The sequence below is a fragment of the Paramormyrops kingsleyae genome, chromosome 4 (assembly GCF_048594095.1).
Source record: "Paramormyrops kingsleyae isolate MSU_618 chromosome 4, PKINGS_0.4, whole genome shotgun sequence".
Taxonomy (NCBI): domain Eukaryota; kingdom Metazoa; phylum Chordata; class Actinopteri; order Osteoglossiformes; family Mormyridae; genus Paramormyrops; species Paramormyrops kingsleyae.
The window spans coordinates 17,114,170-17,130,724 of record NC_132800.1 but is presented as its reverse complement, the minus strand read 5'-3'; the positions used below and the strand labels follow the sequence as shown (position 1 = coordinate 17,130,724).

General features: G+C 43.5%; 1 protein-coding gene across 1 annotated transcript; it reads right to left on the bottom strand.

The window, feature by feature from the left end:
- Nucleotides 1-886: 886 nt before the first annotated feature.
- Nucleotides 887-15,442, bottom strand: LOC140588925 (tripartite motif-containing protein 16-like). The gene is made up of 6 exons (XM_072711588.1): nucleotides 14,833-15,442; nucleotides 13,785-13,880; nucleotides 12,968-13,201; nucleotides 12,644-12,803; nucleotides 12,270-12,329; nucleotides 887-1,757 (listed from the first exon to the last, which is right to left on the bottom strand). Exons 1-6 carry the CDS (start codon nucleotides 15,421-15,423, stop codon nucleotides 1,225-1,227), a joined length of 1,674 nt encoding a protein of 557 aa, XP_072567689.1. The 5' UTR covers nucleotides 15,424-15,442; the 3' UTR covers nucleotides 887-1,224.
- Between the last annotated feature and the right edge of the window lie 1,113 nt (nucleotides 15,443-16,555).

Below are 16,555 nucleotides of genomic sequence, written 5' to 3'. Positions count from 1 at the left end.
TGTGATGCCTTCCCTGTACGCCCTTCTGCCTGTGATGCCTTCCCTGTACGCCCTTCTGCCTGTGATGCCTTCCCTGTACGCCCTTCTGCCTGTGATGCCTTCCCTGTACGCCCTTCTGCCTGTGATGCCTTCCCTGTACACCCTTCTGTCTGTGATGCCTTCCCTGTACGCCCTTCTGTCTGTGATGCCTTCCCTGTACGCCCTTCTGTCTGTGATGCCTTCCCTGTACGCCCTTCTGTCTGTGATGCCTTCCCTGTACGCCCTTCTGTCTGTCATGACTTCCCTGTATGCCTTGCTACTGTACCACTGTTCATCCAGCTGGCAAATTGTTTCACTGCCAGCACCGTTGATATTAAACAAAACCATAGTGGTTATGGGCTGAATTGTCCAGGTATGCAGAAGGTTTGAACATGATGGCTCATCTCAGTAACATAACACCAGTTTTTTTGTGGTGACGTGTTCCAAAATGTAATGGAAAGCCTTCCCCAGAAGAGCAGAGACTGTTATACAAACAATGGGCCGAGTAACTGCATATTAATACCCTTGTTTTCAGAATGAGAGGTCGGACAAGCTGGTGTCCACATACTTTTGCCCATATAATGAATATGCAGCATTTTAATACATCAGGTCAGGTGTCCTGAGTCATGAAATGCTACATTATTACTGCATTATGCTAGAAATTATGCTTACAAAAGGTCACCTGACACTAAACACTCCATCGTTCATCACCAGACAGCATCTTCAAAGAGGCTTTGAGGTTCTCTAGTGCCTCCCTCAACATCCACTTTGCCAAGGAAGACTTCCTGCTACACTTAGAAGATCAGATTTACTGCATTCACAAGGATGATATATATACGCTTCGGGCAGCGCTGAACCGGGACATTAATAGGAGAGAACAGGAAGCCTTTATTGTCAGTGTACAGGTAGCAAATACAATATAAAGACAGAAATATATAAAATGTACATATAAGGGGAGGGGAAAAGCCCCCCCACTCAACATGATTACATTTCATTACATTTTAATCAGAAACAAATACACTTATTTTACGTTTGTGCAGCTTGCCGAACCCAATCATTAATTTAAATCTAATGTATGTCACAGTTCAGACAGAGTAAAAAGGGTTATACTGGTTAAAAAGCAGAGATTTTACCTTTTTGCCATGGAGAAGCAGCGACATGTGACACTCTGATAAGGTAAAAATGATTCCTCCAGCACACAGTGAGCTATCCCAGCATGCACAGGGACACGGAGGAGTTTATATACACCAAACACCCTGGACAGAGGGGTTCAGTGAATGAGGAGGTGAAGCTGTACAGGAGGGTCAGTCCATCAGAGGAGACTCTGTAGAAGGACAGAGTACCAGCCGCCCAGTCCAGATACACTCCTACTCTGCGGGAGCCTGAAGGCTTTATGGGTATGACAGTCTGTTTATTATTGTGCCAGACAGAGTAACTGTCAGGAGAGCAGAACAGCATCCATGACTTGTCATTGCCTCCAAGCACACGGACAACACTGTTTCCTTTCCTCCTGATTCCTTTATAAGTCACTGCTATCCGGGCTTCATTTCCATTCCACTCAGCTTCCCAGTAACGGCGACCAGTCAGTGTCTCTCTGCACAGAACTTGGGGCCAGCAGTCAAATCTCTCTGGATGATCAGGATATGGCTGCTCTGCCCCCCCTGTCACCTTCCTGTTCCCCTCTGACAGAGACAGGCGGCTGTTTGCTGTGTTGGGGTCCAGCGTCAGCTGGCAGGAGTCTGTAGGCAAGAGGAAGAGCGATTAATCCCATCACGAAGCCCAGCATCTCCATCATTATCACTGTCACACCTCACACACTCACTAACACAGAACTCGCTCCAATACACACATTTTATTCCCAATATACTCATGTAGCCGCCCGAGTCTGCGCTGCTCCGGCTGCCCGCTGCGCTGTGAGACACGCCGCGCTGAGAGACTCGCTGGGGACCGAACTGCACTTTAGCCTGCGCTCTATTATTCTGTACGATACACAAAATATAAAAACGAAGCAGGAATTCAAGTATGTGAAATACCTCAGGAAATGTCAGACGCCCGCGCGACACCGGCGGGAAGACGCGCCAAAATGATGCGTGTGTTAAACTAATAGGCTTAATTACAGGTAGATAAAATTACAAACAGCATTTATCAAACATGTTAACCATAAAATTATACGACACAGAGTACCACTAAAAGTGAGTTTGTCCTTACGTCACAATATGAAGTTCTTTCAAACCACTTTGGACACACACCTCTCTCCAGCAGCGAGCCGACGCGATGCTCCCAACGCGGACGCGGACGCATCTAGGCTGGTTCTCCGCAAAGCGCAACACTCGCGTATCTGCACCGCGCATGCGTACACGGAAACGTTCATAGTTCTCCGGTCAAGCTGTGTACTTTGTTCTTGCCATATTTAAGTATTATTATTAGTAAATTATTATTCTGATATTCCCTGCACACGTACCACAGCAGTGAGGTCTGTGTATATTTCCCTACGTTTTACAAATTCTTTTTTTCCCCCCTCCACCACCCCCCATCTGCGGAGGACTGCTTTATTTCTATCTAAATATTTATTTATTTATCTATCTATTTATTTATTTGTTTCATTTACTTCCTCATACTTCCTCAAGAGAAGGAGAGGGAGCGAGAGGGGGGGTGGGGGGAAAGGAGAAGAAGGGGGATAGAGAGAGAGAGGGAGAGAGAGAGAAACACAAAAAAAAGAAAAAACTGAATATGCTTCAATGTCTGCTGAAGAGAGAAAACAACAACCAACATCTGTACGAATCACATCAAAAATCAAACGTTAAATGTTATTGAACAGCACACACACACAGCATTACAACACATGCCCAGAAGCAACAGCCGATCAAGACAGGGCGCGTCCATGTGCACCTGTCCGCACACCTGTGTGTGTCAGTGCGCTGGTGTTCATAAGGTTTCTCCATGTAAATGTCTAGTAGTGTGTGTGGGGAGCCACAGCCCCGCCCCCCCAGGACATGAAGCTGACATGGAGGAGACCCGGGCCCCAGACACCCAGAAAAGGGCAGAGGATAGTTCCGGCGGGGGGTCATCCGGCAGCCACATCGCAGGAGCCCCAGGCGGCCGTGGCGGCGAGCCCACAGGCTCCGCCGACAGCCGGCCACACCAGGGCAGACCGGAGCCCGGGTCCAGAGATCCAAGGGCCCCCCCAGCCAGGGCCCGACAGAGCCGGGAGGGCCAGGCCCCGCCAGGCAACCGCCGAGAGTGAGCCAGCACACACCAGAGCATCCAACCCCGGACTTCGAGAACCACCAACGCATCGGCAGCCGGAGGCACCATCCACCAGCAGGGAGTGTGGCGGGGGGGAATAGAGCCTGAGATGTTATTCCAGGTGGAGTCTAAGACCCAACCTGACACATGCATATAGACAAACAGGCGCTCACATACACAAGCATGCTTGTGTACATTTTACAAATTCAAAGCGCCAGTTCACAGGGCTGCCAACTTTGATCAACTGGCTGTTGTGAGATTTTCAATTCGGAACAAGGCTGCACACACATGCATATGCATTTATATGTATGTAGCAGTTTTATCACCTTGTAAATTGCCTGTAGGGTTTGCAAACTACCGTGCTTCGTCTGTGCATCTACATGAGGTGCAGTACCACCAGAAATTGGGGTGGCAGTATGGTCACGTTTTGTCACGGGACATTGTCTTTACATACGGTACAGATAGTATTAAAGTAGCATCTGATTTTTTTAAGAATGAGTGGCCAGAAGAACTGTATATTTTCAGAAAGAAAATATTCCAAACACTATTTTGTCCTTCTGTGAACAGCAGCTTCAAAATTTAATGGCAGTATAAGTTCATAAGAATGCAGTATCATATGTACAAAGTACAATGGAATTTTAACTTAAAATTCTTACTTGCCTACTTTCATAAGTAGCGTTATTTTTCAATACAGTTTCATCCATCCATCCATTTTGTGCCACTTATCTAGTCTAATATATATAACATATATATAATATATAATCTATAATGTAGTATATATTATATATAATCTCTCAGGGTATATATAATATATAATCTCTGGGTCTGCCCCGGCGCCTCCTCCCAGTTGGACATGCCCTGAAACACCTGAAATCCGAGATCCAGTTGCAGAGAGTGGTGTTCAAGCTTAACGCCCTCAGTTCCACAATCAGCCTTTGAGGGACATATTTAAGTCCATGAATAACATTCTAACATATGTGATTCTCTTATCCAAATGTGTCACGGAAAGGTGACGGGCAGAGGCTGTGGTGTCCCCAGTAGACATGTTGGACCAGTATGCAGATTGGAGAGGGTCTAGAGAGGTAGGAAGATTGGTCTTTATGTCTGCCATGACCAGCCGTTCAAAGCGCTTCATGATGATTGACATGAGTGCTATGGAGCAGTTGTCATTCAGGCTAGTCACTGATGGCTTCTTCAGCACTGGGACGATGGTGGTTGATGTGAAGCATACTGGGACAGATGACTGGCTTAAAGAGGTGTTGAAAATGTCTGTGAGGACACCAGCCAGGTGGTCAGTGATTCTGATTCTTAGTCATGGTGTCCTGGTAGAACACATATCAATTATCCCTCAGAATCCTCTACTTTCAGATCATTACCTTTTAACATTTCAAATACAACATAACTCCCCTAAGGCCCCAGACCAGAGGTACGATACTAGACGTTCCATAGCCTCATTATCCGCTGCAACTTTTCTGGAACAGCTCCCACAGTCCTTTAACCTAACCTCTGAATTGTCATGTGTAAATGAACTTGAACAGGTAACTGTCAACATGGTAGAATCGTTTCGTACCACTCTTGATCATGTAGCACCACTCAAGAAAATAAAACATAGAGATAAGAAACCTGCCCCCTGGTACTCTAACCGTACACGTGAACTTAAACAAGCTTCACGAAAGCTAGAACGCAAATGGCGGTCAACAAAATTAGAAGTTTTTAGATTTGCCTGGAAAGAGAGCCTGTCTAAGTATAGACATGCACTAATGACTGCTAGGTCTATGTATCTCTCTAAACTAATAGAAAATAACAAAACCAATCCTAAATTCCTATTTGAAACTGTATCTAGGTTAACAAAGAATCGTTCAATGTTAAACTCACAAGTCCCAGAAGCTCTTGGTAGTGATGCCTTTATTGCGTTTTTTAATAATAAAATAACCACGATTAGACATACCATCACGAGCACGCCCACGGTTGCACACAACCACCAATCCTCTGCTAGTGCTAGTGTTATTAGTACTAATGATAACATCTTGGAATGTTTCACTCCTGTAGTGCAGACAGAACTCCTTCAGTTAATTTCCTCTTGCAAACCCACTACTAGCCTTGTTGACCCAATACCCACCAATCTACTTAAGGAAATTGCACCACTGATTAGCACTACATTGTTAAACTTGTTAAACTCATCTCTTAGTCTTGGATATGTTCCTAAATCTTTTAAAATGGCTGTTATTAGACCTATCCTAATGAAACCAAATCTTGAACCTAGTGACTTAGGAAACTATAGACCCATCTCAAATCTTCCCTTCATTTCTAAAATTCTTGAGAAAGTTGTTGCTCACCAGCTGTCCTCCTTTCTTCAAGATAATAATGCTAACGAGCTATATCAGTCTGGTTTCAGACCCAATCATAGCACAGAAACGGCCTTAGTCAAAGTGATAAACGACTTGCTTATGGCTTCCGACCGTGGCTGTATATCGCTATTATTCTTACTGGATCTAACTGCAGCATTCGATACTGTAGACCATAATATTCTTTTGGACCGGTTGGAAACATTGATTGGCATTAAAGGGATAGCACTACTGTGGTTTCGTTCGTATTTAACTGATCGTTACCAGTTTGTCCATGTAAACAATGAGTCATCCATAGCCACTAAAGTAAGATATGGTGTCCCGCAGGGATCAGTGCTGGGCCCCCTACTGTTCAATCTATATATGCTACCGCTTGGTAACATAATTAGAAATTACAGTGTTAATTTTCATTGTTATGCTGATGATACACAATTGTATATATCTGTTAAACCTAGTGACGCATCCCAGCTCTCTTCTTTAGCCGACTGTCTGCTAGACATCCGTTGTTGGATGGCAAGGAATTTCCTCATGTTAAATACTGAAAAAACTGAGGTTCTTTTAATCGGTCCTAAGGAGGCCCGCAATAAGTTTGTAAACCCCAACCCTAGCGGCCTCCCTACTCAATTTAAAACAGTGGTCAGAAATCTTGGTGTCCTGGTAGACTCCGACCTCTGCTTCAGTGCTCACATAAATAGCATTACCAGTACGGCATTTTATCATCTACGGAACATAGCCAAGCTTCGGAAGTTGCTGTCCTTTCAAGATGCAGAAAAACTAATACATGCCTTTATAACTTCTAGATTGGACTACTGCAATGCCCTCCTTTCGGGTTGTCCATCTGGATCCCTACATAAACTTCAGTTAGTACAAAATGCAGCTGCCAGAGTTCTAACAAAAACTAAAAAATTTGATCACATTAGCCCTATCCTGTCTTCCCTGCACTGGCTACCGGTCAAGTTTAGGATTGACTACAAATTATTACTATTGACTTACAAAACTCTGAATGGCCTTGCACCACAATATCTCAATGATCTTCTGGTCCCTTACAACCCTTCTCGCCTGCTTCGTTCACAAGGAGCAGGATATCTATTAGTTCCTAAAGTAGACAGGGCTACGGCAGGCTGCAGAGCATTCTCTTACAGAGCTCCGCAGCTGTGGAATGGTCTCCCGGCGGATGTGCGGGATTCAGGCACACTCTCGCTTTTCAAGTCTAGATTAAAAACGCACTTGTATAGCTTAGCGTATAGGAAACCTAGTTCTGGTTCAAGCTAGTCCCTCACTCCCAGTCAGACTAACAGTATGAGGTGATGAGCTGGGTGGGGATCGGTGTCATTGGCTTTGGATACACTGAGGCGTCAGTGCTGTCACTCTGGCTCTACACTAGAGTGCTGATGTTCAGGGAGTCCCCATGCCTGTGTTCCCGCCTGTCTCTCCCTCTTTCTCATGCTGCTATACTCAGATCTGCCGGAGCCTAGACGAATATTGCACTCGATCATTTTGCTTGCACTACCTCTGATTTCCTCAACTCTGGCTAATACACAATTATTCTTATTTCCTCCCTCACCCCTTCTGGGGTGTGCTCCATGGAGCACAATGTCGTTGAAGAGTTTATGCCTCTGCGGCCTGCAAGACAACTACCTCCACCTCCGGCAACTACCCTTCAACCCGCCTGCCCTTGGCTCAACACGATGCCTCTCCATCCATCCTGCGGCTGTGTGTCTATTAATCCTGCCATCGTGCATCAAGCACCACGTGCCTGCACCGGTCGGCCGCTGCATTGAGACATATATTTCAACCCCTGTATTAGCTTAGTCATTTCATCTTGCCTGTATTAGCTTAGTCATATCATCTTGTTTGTTTGACTCATCTGCCGGCCCCTGGAGGATGGGCTCCCCCTTTGGGTCTGGTTCCTCCCAAGGTTTCTTCCTCTTAGGGAGTTTTTCCTTGCCACCGTTGCCTTTGGCTTACTCAATGGGGGGTCCTTACGAGGCAGAAATGTAAAGCGCATTGAGACAATGTAATGTTGTGATAATGCGCTATATAAATAAAATTGAATTGAATTGAATTGAATTCTCTCAGCACACGGCCAGCTATGTTGTCAGGTCCTGCAGCTTTGTGTGGGTTGACTCTGGATAGAGTACTCCTCACATCAGCTATGGACAGACAGAGTAACTTGTCGTCGGCTCCTTATTCTGTACATCAGAGTCTGCAAAAAAGTTGTTTAGCTCTTCTGGAAGGGAGACATCACTACCGCTGATGTGTGGGTTGAGCTTGTAGATCGTGATTGGCTGAATGCCCTGCCATATGCGGTGTATTTGGTGCAATTAAAGTGTTCATTGATCCTCTGTGCATATGCCTGATTGGCTATCCTCATAGCTCGGGACAGGTTGCCTCTGGACGTCCTGAGGGCAGCCTTGTCTTTAGGTCTTAATGCTGCATTTCTGATTCTTAGCTGTGTGCGCACTTCCCTCATCATCCAGGGCTTTTGGTCGGCTCTCGTGGTCATCGATCACAGAGTTTATATACTCCTCCAGGTAAATGGCATCACCATTTATAGCAGCCTCCTTAAAAATGTCCCAGTCAGTAGATTAAAAGCAGTCTTGGAGAGCTGAGACGGCACCAGCTGGCCACACTCTTACTGACTGGTTTGTTGAGCTTCAGCAGGGATTTATACGCAGGAACCATGAACACAGTGATATGGTCTGAGTAGCCGAGGTGAGGGGGGGAAAGGCCTTGTAGGTCACAAATGTTGTACAAACATTGTCCAGACAGTTTCTCTCTCTAGCTGGGAAGTTCACATGTTGGAAGAATTTGGGGGAAACTCGCTTCAGATTTGCCTGATTGAAGTCTAAAGCAATAATCAAAAAGACTCTGGATTAGCTTAATGACCTAGTCATAGGAATGGAACTCGGCCGTTAAGTGAGGAGTGTCTGTACAGAAAATGCTGCAGCAGTACCACAAAATTAGCAGCTCACTGTGTAGGCAGTGATTGTACAATCCCCCCCGCAGTTTTATTGAACGTTGTATGTCAAAACTATGGGAGGTATTTTCTGCAAAAAATAAAATGAAAATGATAAAAAGAAAATACAATCTCCAATTTGCCATTTAGTTTTCAAAGTCTGTGCGCAAAACACCTGCAAAAATGAAAATTAAAGTGAAATAGCACCATTTGCATTTTAATTTTCCACTCATGTATGAGCTTCGGACCGGTCGTGCAGAGTTGTCGGAAAACCAGATGTTTGAAAAGAAGATTTCTGTGTGAAATCTCACATGCAGTCAGACAGCCACAAATCAGGTGTAAGAGGTAGACACAGTCAACTGTGGCTAGTTACTTTTCTGTAACCAACAACGTAATGTCTTCAGCAACTACCGCGACCACCACAAACAGCACAACTGCAGCTGTAGTGAAGACTACCGTCGGAACATCGAGCACTCTTCGAGCGTCATTTGGATCGAGTGCGACACTGCAGGGGGAGGTTCTCTGGTGTCTGAACACTGCCGTGCAGCACCACTCATACGCATCCAATGAAGGTGTTTCTGAGTTGTTCTAGGCAATGTTTTTGGATTCAGAAATAGCCAAATCTTTCACCTGTGGAAAGGACAAAACTAGCTACATTTTAAAGTCTGGACTTGCCCCACACTTCAAAAACGAACTGATTTCTGCAGCTAACAATGCAGGACCATTTGTACTGATGTTTGATGAAAGTTTCAACCGGTCAACAAAAAAAAAAAAACGACTAGATGTCCATGTTCGATTTTGGGAGGCTGGTGGTGTCCAGTCACGTTATCTTGGATCACAGTTCATGGAACATTCAAAGGCTGAAGATCTGCAGCACCATTTCAAAGTAAGTGTACAGTAGTTAGAGTTTTTGTTCATGGAATGTTATTTGGATGATTTAAAGATACAAGATGTGTTCATTTAATTGAAGCTTTTTGCTTTTAGATGGAGTTTTAAAATATTTCTGAAATTATAAGCAAATTTGCAATCAAACATGGTGTAATCGTTTCAGTTTTTCTTTCTCATGTTAAATTGTTTAAATAAAATATTTCTATTCTTAGGATTCTGTGCGCCTACTAGACATGAGGAATCTCCTTTCCATCAGTATGGATGGGGTAAATGTGAACTGGAAGTTTCTTAATAATTTCCAGCAAGAATATGCTGAACTACATGGAGGTCGGCAGTTAATTAATGTTGAAAGCTGTGGATTGCACACGCTTCACAATTCACTCAAGACTGGCTTCTCTACATGGAATATTGAGAAACTGTTGAGAGCAATGCACTTTGTTTTTAACAATGTCCCTGCAAGAAGAGAAGATTATACAAAACTTACAGGCTCATCTCTTTTCCACTCCCATTCTGTGGACACAGATGGGTGGAAAATCTGCCTGTTGCAGAGAGAGCCATTGAGGTTTGGCCAAAGCTTAAAGAGTATGTGGAGGCAGTCCATGGAAAAGAGCTACCAAACCCTGCAACCTCCTCTTTTGATACTATTCAAGCAGCAAGATCCCCTGATAGTAGTTTGCTATCAGCTTCTGGATGCTTGATGGTACATGGAAAAACTCCCGGGCGAAGGTGATGAGCTGGTGGGGAACTGAGCCGAAGGCATTTGCGAGGTCTAACCAGACGACATGCAGGTCCGACTTGCTGTGCCTGGCTCTCTGGATTTGTTCCTAAATCATCGTAGCGTGTTCCACGCAGCCAGGGAACCCTGGGATGCCTGCCTTCTGGCAACCAGTATCGATGTAATTGTTGACTAGGAGGAAGTTGGTTAGGCATATAGCCAGGATTGAGAAGAAGATTTTCCCCTCCACGTTTAGCAGGGCAATGCCTCTGAACTGGCTGAGGTTTTTGGACTCCTTTTCCTTTGGGATGAAGGTGGTAACTGGGATGCTTACAAATCTCTTTGTTCGTATGTCTGAAAGTTCATAAGTAGAGGAACGTCTGTAAATCCAGCATAACGGGGAATACATATGAACCTTTATTCTTACTTTCACATACATTCATTTTTGAAACCGGTGGAAACGCAGGCAGGTTCTCAAAAGGCAGCAAGTGAAAACCAGCCCAGTACTGGCTCCGTGTTGGTGGAAATGAGGCATCAGTACAGTGGTCCAGCCCAAGGTCTGCTTAAAATCTGCCCAGTGGAAGCTGACACTAGCTCAATATGTGAAATCCCAGTATACTGTATCTCAAAGAAATAAATCAGTTTGTTGCATCCTCATCACTTTCAAATAGTGACTCCTGTCTTCTGCAATCCCCCCCCCCCCTTGTGAAACTGAACAGGTAAGAAGTGTGCGCACATACATTAACACGTAGGTCCTCTCTCTGAATAAACACACTGGGTTAGAGGGTGAGTGCCACCTTCTGTATTTATGTTCGGGTGAGTAAGCCTAGTGTAGTCTGGGGTTTTCTGCTCTATCTTTGGTTTTAGTTATAATCTTAACAGGGTAGGGAAGAGGTGTTATGTTTTGTTAATTTCTTTCCTTTGACGCGTCCATGTTCTTTTCCCTGGGTCTGGCCCATCCTCCCGTGTTCCCAGCACCTAAATCCCTGTATTGCTTCAGTCAGAAAGACTGAAAGCTATTGCTCACCATGAATCCATAACACTAAAATCTACGAATCAAGCCATAAATCTTTGTGTAGTTCTGGACTCAGACCTAAATATCAACAGTCATATAAAGACAATTACAAAATCAGCCTCCAACCCCCTTAAAAACATAGCAAGAATGAAAGGATTTCTCTCTAAACCAGATACAGAAAAGCTTGTTCATGTGTTTATTTTCAGAAGGCTAGACTATTGTAATGGTGCCTTCACAGGTCTTGGTAATAAATCAGTCAGACAGCGACAGCTCATCCAGAATGCTGCCACCAGAGTCCTCACTAACACCAAGGAAGTAGAGCATATTACACAGGTCCTTAAATCACTGGACTGACTTCCTGTGCATCACAGGATTGATTTAAAAATATCATTTCTTGTCTACAAGGCACTAAATGGCACTAATTTCCTTGAACGTTGTGAAGCATCAAGACCCCTGAGGGCATCTGGGAAAGGTTTACACAGTGTCCCAGAATGAAGACCAAGCAGGGTGAAGCAGCTTTTAGCCTCTATGCTCCCTGTCTGTGGAACAAGCTTCCTGAAGGCCTGAGGTCTGCAAGCACTGTCAGCTGATTATAATCAGGGCTTAAAACGTTACTGTTTGCTGCAGCATTTTAGTCATACGCTGCCTCTACAATGTAACTTCTTTTTAGTTCATTATTTTTTTTTTTTTGGCTTTTAGGCTTTTTAAAATTGTCTTTTAAATTGACAATGAACGCGTTTGTAAGTCCCACACTAAAGTTCCGAAGTACCAAAAAAATACCCCAGCTGCAATGATACTTTGGGTACTGGAACTTTTGGTACAGGTACTCAAACGGAAGTCAATGGAAAAGGGAAAGTACCAAATGTACCGTACCTGGTGCAGTGGAAAAGCACCCTGAATGAACTTGCCTTGCTTTGCAATTGCATTCAAAGGTTACTGACACAAACAGCTCATGTAAATGTGAAAGGCCAGGAGGCAGCAGGAGAGAGAAAGAGAAGCTCCACTAGCAGAAGAAAACGAAACACAATAAAACACACTCCACCTCATACAGGGAGAGAGAAGCGTGTGTGTGAACAGACTCACATTGTAAGAATTCTGCTCTGGTCCTGGGCACTAATACCGGTAGGACGGTGTCTTTGGTAACTAGAAGGAGACAGAGAGAAACAGGGATGTGAGTAAAAGGAATTTACTTGTGTGAAATGGATGTCACTCACTGTGGAGACACCAGCAGAAGATTATTATCATTATTTGGATTCTGTAATGTAGAAGAAACATGAATCGTGATCTGGGTTTTGTAGCCTGTAGAATTTAGAGCTCATTAGTTTTCATAAAGATTTAGTCTTATTGGAAACAGAAACTGACTTCGTCACACCAACGTGAGACTGACTGTACTACATTCTCTCTCTGCATGGTGTATATTAACAAGATCAGACTGAAAAATGTTTTTATTTATCAACCTGTATGATGGATCTCTGCCATTTTCTTTTCGCAAACATTCTCCAGTTGATCCTTCAGTTCAGAAACCATCTTCCTCATATTCTCAAAAGAGCAGCGTGGACTGACGGAGATTCTGGGTCCAAATCCAGCTTCAGGGGTGACAGGAAGACCCTGGCACCTCTACAGACACACAGTCTGATTAAACACCTTCATCCAAGCAAATATGTATGGCAATCTAATTAACAAGACAATCAACAAATGACAGACTAATTGAAATACAAATGAGAACATGCATCCATTTGAATACTCGGGTTTTCTTATTGTCAAAGTAGCTGTCCTGTTACCTGGAGGAAATGGATGTGATCCTCTGTGTGTGAAAGTTGCTCCAGCTCAGAGTGTCTCCTCTTCAGTTCATCAATCTCCTGCTTCAGTCTCTCCATGTCTCCTTCAGCCTGACTCACTGCAGCCTTCTCCTGATCTCTGATCAGCTTTGTCACCTCAGAGCGTCTTCTCTCAATGGAGCGGATCATCTCAGTGAAGATCCTCTCGCTGTCCTCCACTGCTGACTGTGCTGATCTCTGTTGGTGACACAGGGAGCAGAGGACAGTAAATTACAATTGGCCCCTTTTGAGACTCCAGAGAGCCTCATTGTACAATAGTGATGTGAGCTGACAGGAGGTATAAAAACAGCACAGGGCTGAGGTTTGGAGTGTCACCATGCTGGATGCCTCAGGTACTGAAACCCAGCCAGCACTGATTGGAAATGATCACTCATTAAGCTCATACACTGTCAGCTGCAGGGATTTGGCAGAGACTGGTGGCTGTATGGGGCAGGTTGGTTGTCACCATTGAGTCTTAGTTTAATATGTGGCTTTTTGGGTTATGTTTGCATAACACTTGGTTGTGAAAAGCTGCATTTTCTCAAATGGGCCTTACATGGTGTTTTTCTAAATAATCAAGCTATAACTGCTGTAAGGCAAGGTTGGTTAAATCATGTTATCTAGCAAATTTGTCCCATTAAATCTCTGACACAGAATAACTCACAGCAGCATTAATTTGATTAATCCCCACAATTCTATAAATCTGCAATGTGTTGAATCTGAGAGAAGATTCAATATGATCACAAGCCAGCTGTTATCTTCTCTTCAGGTTCATACTTACTGTGATTGAGGCCACAGCCTCTCTCAGCTCCTGCAGCTCCTTCTCTCTCATCTGAATTCTCTGCTGAAATTCCCTCTGTGTTTCACCCATTTGTTTCTACAGATAGGAAACAAGATGACAAAACAAGATTGTTTCATTACCTGGGATCATATTCATTAACCATCCTGTCCAGGGTGGACCCCAGCCTTGGGCCCTATGCTGCCTGGGAAAGGATCCAGGCGCTCTCTGTGACCCTGACCTGGATCACTGGTTAGGAGATGGATGGATGGATGGATGGATATTCTTAAATGTCTTATTGACTGTAGGTAGGATAAACTGGACAGAGACCCTCTGGTCTTGTTTCCACCTGGTATTAACATGCGTCCTGGGTGATCCAATCACAAGTGGGCAGCGCTAATTACAGGTGTGAAGGCACCCAGGACACATTGAAGATGCATTGAGATTTGATCACTCAATCCACACTGGGAGGTGGTCTGGGCCGCATATGGCCGCATTCTTACAGCAATGTGAAGGCGAATGTGTCCTGGGCTGCATTGCAGGACCGGCTACTCAACTGACGTCCTATTTGATTTATGTCAGATCGCATGTCAGTTGATAATGGGCCACTGTGTAGTAAACTGCACTGTGAACAACAATAATGCATCTTTTCTCCTGTGACACTAAAAACTCTGAATCTGCTGGAAATTCGGAACGTCGAATTAAAGCAACTTTGAAATGTTGTCTTTGTTTTTCTAACCTCGTATTTTTGCATGTGAATTCAGACCATCGAATTTCCGATGCATATTTCCAATGCATAAATATTCAATGTTAGAATTTCAGTGGCATATAAAATTCAAATTCTGATGACACAGATTTACTTCCATAAGTTTCAGTACAAATTCAATCAGAACTTTTTAAATGTGCATTTTCTGTTAATTTTTCTTTCATTTTACCAAACCAGACTTGCTCTGAGTATTTTCATAGCAATTATACTCACATGTGTTAAGACAAAAGTCATTTTTATTTAAAATAAATTTTATCATTTATATAAGAGCATTTCTGGCCTCACCTGTATCTCCGTCCTTCCTGCAGCAGCTGAGACTGTATCATGGCCTCTGTGTTCATCCATCGTACAAAGATAACAGATACACTGCTGGTCGGTACGGCAGTAGACCTCCAGGAGTTTGTCATGCTGGGAACAGACCTTGTCCTGCAGACGTCCAGTAGCATCAGTCAGCTTGTGCTTCTTAAAAGCTGGAGACTCATAGTGAGGCTGGAGGTGAGTTTCACAGTAAGAGGCCAGACACACCAGGCAGGACTTGACAGCTTTGTGTTTTCTCCCAGTACAGAAATCACACTCCACATCTCCAAGTCCAGCATAATGGTCAGCAGGAGTAGCTGCTTGTAGTCCAGTCTTCTTCAGTGTCTCCACCACTTCAACCAACATGGTGTTTCTGCCCAGAACAGGTCTGGGTATGAAGGTCTGTCTGCACTGGGGGCAGCTGTAAACTCCAGCATGATCCTCCTGATCCCAGCAGCTCTTAATGCAGCTCATACAGTAACTGTGTCCACAGGGAATAGCCACTGGATCCTTCAGTAGATCCAGACAAATTGGGCAACTGAACTGGTTCGGATCCAGTGCGGAACTGGCTTCTGCCATTTTACCATGAGCACTGATAGGATTCAGTTTCGTTTTCTCTCACAGTCGTCTGTGTGTGAGAGTAGGAGGAACTTCCTGCTTCTCAGGTTGCAGTAGGTGTGGTTTTGGACTGAGGCCAGACTGAGAAGAGCAGACTGGACAAACACTGGAATTGGAGTTTAAATCTAAAATAGTACATCATGCAAACTATACACACAACAGACATTTATTTAGCTTTTATAAGAATATCTGACATTTTTCCGTAAACAAGCTATATCCTACTCTTTGATTTTGTACCATAGATAGAAATTAGGTAGAAAGGCATAAGAGAGCAGATCTACTGAGAATGAATTTCTGTGTCTGTTTGGGATCTTGTAGTTTCAGGTGAAACATGCAGGTTTGTGCAATTATAGACAGACTGTGTCAGGATTAGACAGAACAAGCTTAGATAAGTACTGTCAATCCACAGATTTGTTTTTTTTTACATTATTCTACATATAATATTTATGAAAATAAAGGATGCGGCAGGTATAGGTCATATTTTTTTCCATTTTGTTTCTGTGTGTTTGCTGGGAGTGTATTTGTGTTAGGAAGGAGAGTCAGGTGACCAGGTTCAGAGTGAATAAAATTTTTCCATAATCTAAAGTTATCCTATAGATATTCATTGAATACTATTAAGTTAAAGTCTCACACTTAAGTTAATGGACCCACTTCAGCCATCCTCAGGAACAGAAAGATAGAAAATATCAAAAAAGTATCCAACAAATTCCAATAACCGCTTATCCAGTACAGGAGAAGTATTTTCTGTGATGAGTGAGCAAGCTGTTTGAGGGCATGACAGAATTTTTTATGGGAAAAGATGTGTTTTGTCTTAATACTGTTTATGAATTGTTGGTGGTGAAAAAAAGAGTTTGAAGTGCTTAGTTTTCATTTTATTAACACTTATATTTCTCTTCCTGACACTCGACCCGTTTAAAGATGGATATCATGGTCATTTTTTTTTTAGTTATTACAAATAAACTGTGGCACAAAAATTGCGCAACTTTCTACATATATTATTTGAAAGGTTTTTCAGAGTTTAAGAAGTTTGATAGATTTGTTTCTTTTATTGAACGTCATTTTTCTCTGTTATTAAAAACTTGGAAGTATGCGT

Coding starts and splice junctions, on each gene's coding strand:
- LOC140588925 (XM_072711588.1), bottom strand. CDS start 15,423: ATGGCAGAAGCCAGTTCCGCACTGGATCCGAACCAGTTCAGTTGCCCA. Junction 13,202..13,784: donor AGGCTGTGGCCTCAATCACA/GTAAGTATGAAC, acceptor TGTCACCAACAG/AGATCAGCACAGTCAGCAGT. Junction 1,758..12,269: donor CAGAGCAGAATTCTTACAAT/GTGAGTCTGTTC, acceptor TCTTGCCTACAG/ACTCCTGCCAGCTGACGCTG.